Raw genomic sequence first — 4,083 nt, 5'->3', positions numbered from 1 at the left:
GATCAAGGATTTTACCCACATGGGCACTTTATCCTTCGCATAATTGTGTTAGAATTTTGGTAGGTATCATCTTGCAAAAAGGTATCTAACAAAATTGTGACAATAACACTATCTTATCATGAAACAATCAAAATAGGCATTGATTTCATTGAAGAAAATTCCAAGATGGGGATAATGTTATAAGATTAGAGCTAAGGGGATTATAATCCACATATTATTAATAATTTGGAAAAGTTCTATTTGGTGTGAAACCTAACCTAGTAAAAGTGAAAGCTAGAAAGGCCAAAAGTTAGAATTTAATTAATAGCATATCTTGGAAGGATTTGTCTATGGTCCCCCATGCCCCAAAATTAGTGGCCTCATTGATCCTAAAGGTTCCATCTAAAGGTTCCATCAATTCCTTAGTCAAAAATACTAAATATCATCAAAAAGAAAATTTTGCCAAAAAAAAAACAAAACAAACGGCTAAAAAATTTAGGATACACTTTGTTAATTTTTTGATCACATCTTCATATGTCCAATCGCTCTTGTGCAATTATATCTATAATAAATCCAAACCCTCGATCTCGAGATTGAATTATATTGATAGATAAATCATAACATAAATAAATTATTGATGAACTTTGATCTGATTAATTGTATCTTCTCTTTCAATGAAATTTAAAATATCTTTAAAAAAAGATCGAACGGAAATAGAAACCACTTATATTTTAGCAATAACCCTATTGCAAATCTTCACAAAAGATATGGTCTTCCATGCCTACATCTTTGAGAAAAGGAAAAATATCAGTCTTGGGGAGTAATTTTGCTCATCATCGTACTCCATTGTTGTTTTTGTTTCTCAATGGAAAAAGGGGAAATTTGCCTTTTGAAACTTTGAAAATTACATATAAAAAAAATATATCTTTGGTGCTATAGTAATAAGAACCGACAAAAATATAAATGGAATTACTTAGTTTCAATCTACATCCATTGATGGGTTTATTAGCAATAATAAATGCAACATGGACAAAATCAGGATAGAGGCTTACATCAAAAGAGCTACTCTACAATTTGAAGGATCAATTCACTATGGAAAGCTATTGATTAATTTGCCAAGAGACAGAATAGACACTGTTCAACATGTAGTTTTCAGTTGTAGTATATTCATTACTCTTGAAATTGGCGTTTTATAGAACTTTAATAAATAAATTTGTATATATATATATATTTTACTTAATTTTTTACTGTAAAAATGTGGGTTTTTCCCTTCTCTTTGGTCCCCCCACCCGTCCTTGATAGCTAGACTTTCAAGTCTTTCTTTTGTTCCTTATTGAAAAACAATAATACCCAAGGAAAACCCTGGCAAAAATGTTAAGCACATGTTGAATTGGCCTTCTTTTGAAAGGAGCCAATGGCTGAAATAAGAATAATTAATCAATGCCAGCACATGCTAAACTATCTTATAATCTTCAACCACAGTTGTTTTTGATCTTTTGTTCTGATTCTCTGAGATTTCTTTGAAAATAAACAAAACTTTCTATCTGATACGATTTCAAAGTTTTACTGCTGAGTACCACATGACCCCAATACCTTAAAGCATCTCTAAATAAATTTGGGAAAAGGCCATCAAGCAAATGACAATGTTTTACACAATTCTTTGTGTGTTTCAGTTGATCATATATGCTTATATTTTTGGCCTGAAATAGAAACTTAACTTACTCCTCCTTTCTTTAATTAGGAAAACTTTTCATAACTTAAGCATGGTTGAAACATTGCAAGATCAGGGAAACCAAGAAGGAAGATGAGGCCTCCATGGATTGCCAAGATCTTCAATGATGTGCCAGAGGAAAGAATTACCATAAAGCAAAACCTACCCTGCACTAAACTCCTGACACTTTATGACTTGAAACACTGTGAAAACACAACTAGACAACTGATCTGTAATCTGAATTATTCATTTCATTTCACATTATAAAACAAAATTACATGGACCCCACTATTTTTTCTCACCATTGGTACCTTATACCGTACCCTCTTCCCTTCATTTTCCAAGCAACTCTATCACCTCTCTTATATATAACCCCCCCAGCACTCTCCAATCTTAGCATCAATCTTCAAGAACACAGGAAAAAAAGGAAAAACCAGAGAAGAAAAGCTTTCTTCCCCATCTTTTGCTCTCCATTTCCATAGCTATTGCATGGCAGTGAGGTTATTGTCACATGAGTTATCTGACCTCTGTCTTGGCAAGCCAGCGCTGAGGTCACTGTCTATAACATCCACCATTGCTGATGCAGTTGAGGTCTTGAAAACCTCTGATGAAAGCTTTGTAAGTGTCTGGAGTTGTAACCATAAGGCTAAAACTGCTTCAGGGTTTGAATCAGCTGCTGGGTTTTCTGATGATGATGATGATGAGTGTAGATGTGTAGGCAAAGTTTGCATGGTTGATGTGATTTGCTATCTCTGCAAAGATGAAAAATTGGTGTTACCTTCTGTGGCTCTGAAGGAGCCTGTTTCCGTGCTCTTACCTAAGATTCCTGACCTTGTTATGCATGTGGAGCCATCCTGCAGGTACAGATAATGGAAATGTTTGGTTTCTTTTGGAGTTTTTTTCTTTTTGCTCGATATTTCTTTTTTGAGTTATTCTAAGTTATCTATTTTCTTTTCTGGAATTTCCTCACTTCTTTCAATGCTTTGGCTATCTGGGTTGTTTTACATTTTCCCAGTTTTTGTTTTATCCTTGGGTGTTTTCAAGAATCAAGATAAACATTTTGTTTTATTTTTGTCAGACAGCAAATTCATGGTCCCAGTTCAGGTCTCTCTTCATTGAAAACAAAATCAATCAGATTTATTGCTGAATTTCAAGTTATTTTCCAAATAGTAAAAACATATGAACAATTGTTTGGTGAATCTCCAGTTTAACTTTAATCTCTGTTCTGTTTTTTCAGCTTGTTAGAAGCAGTTGATCTTATACTTCAAGGAGCTCAAAACCTTGTGGTACCAATCAAAACCAAGCTCAGCAACAAGAGAAAACAGCAGCAGAAGCCTTCACCAACCGTCACTATACACAGAGGCCGTGAATTTTGCTGGCTAACTCAAGAAGACGTGATCAGATTCCTTCTAAGCTCCATTGGCCTCTTTTCGCCAATCCCTGCCTTCTCCATTGACAGTCTTGGCATCATCAACCCCGACATCCTCACCATTGAGTACCATTCCCCTGCCTCGGCAGCCACGGGAGCCATTTCTCGTGCCCTGGTGGACCAAACATCTGTGGCTGTGGTTGACAGTGAGGGAACTTTGATCGGAGAGATTTCTCCCTTCACCTTGGCCTGCTGCGACGAGACAGTCGCAGCAGCCCTCAAGACCTTGTCCTCTGGGGACCTAATGGCCTACATTGACTGTGGAGGTCCCCCAGAAGACCTTGTCCGGGTCGTGACTGCAAGGTTGAAGGAGAGAAACTTGAATGGAATGCTGGAACATTTCACAATGTCTATGTCTTCTGGTGGATTCTCATCTGCATCTTCATCATCTGATGAGGAGTCCATGACAGCTCCAGTGTCACCATTACCGCGGTCAGGAAGGCATAGTAGGTCAATGAGTTATTCAGCGAGGATGGTGAGAAGAGCTGAAGCAATTGTTTGCCATCCCAAGAGCTCACTGGTGGCAGTGATGATCCAAGCTATTGCTCACAGGGTGAATTATGTTTGGGTTATAGAGGATGATTGTAGCTTGGTTGGAATTGTCACATTTTCTGACATGTTAAAAGTTTTCAGGGAACATTTGGAAACCATGGCCTGACAAGATGAGAAGTTTTGTTTAAGTTTTGCTATCATCTGCTACGCTTTTGTTGAGGCTAACAATGCTGCTGAGGCTGGTAGAAGAAGAATAAAATTTAGGAAAGTTGTGTGAATATGGACCATTTTTTTGTTTCTTTATTTAATTTTGTCATGTGGGATGAGGAGTTTGCTATCTGATTGTATTATTTGCAAGTGTTCTTTATACTTTTTTTCTCTTGTTTTCTAAGCTTATGTTATCCTTTCTTTTAACCTGAGATTATCAAAGAAGTAAAGAAAAGAATGCAAAAGGTCTTCCCCTTTTATTTCA

General features: G+C 36.5%; 1 protein-coding gene across 1 annotated transcript; it reads left to right on the top strand.

Moving 5' to 3' along the window:
* The first annotated feature begins 1,911 nt into the window (after positions 1-1,911).
* Positions 1,912-4,083, top strand: LOC110419439 (CBS domain-containing protein CBSX5-like). Its single transcript, XM_021432493.1, has 2 exons — positions 1,912-2,550; positions 2,928-4,083. Exons 1-2 carry the CDS (start codon positions 2,180-2,182, stop codon positions 3,775-3,777), a joined length of 1,221 nt encoding a protein of 406 aa, XP_021288168.1. The 5' UTR covers positions 1,912-2,179; the 3' UTR covers positions 3,778-4,083.

This window comes from Theobroma umbraticum, unplaced genomic scaffold (assembly GCF_002168275.2).
Source record: "Theobroma umbraticum cultivar Fairchild unplaced genomic scaffold, ASM216827v3 scaffold_67.0, whole genome shotgun sequence".
Taxonomy (NCBI): Eukaryota; Viridiplantae; Streptophyta; class Magnoliopsida; order Malvales; family Malvaceae; genus Theobroma; species Theobroma umbraticum.
This window is presented reverse-complemented; position numbering and strand designations above follow the sequence as displayed.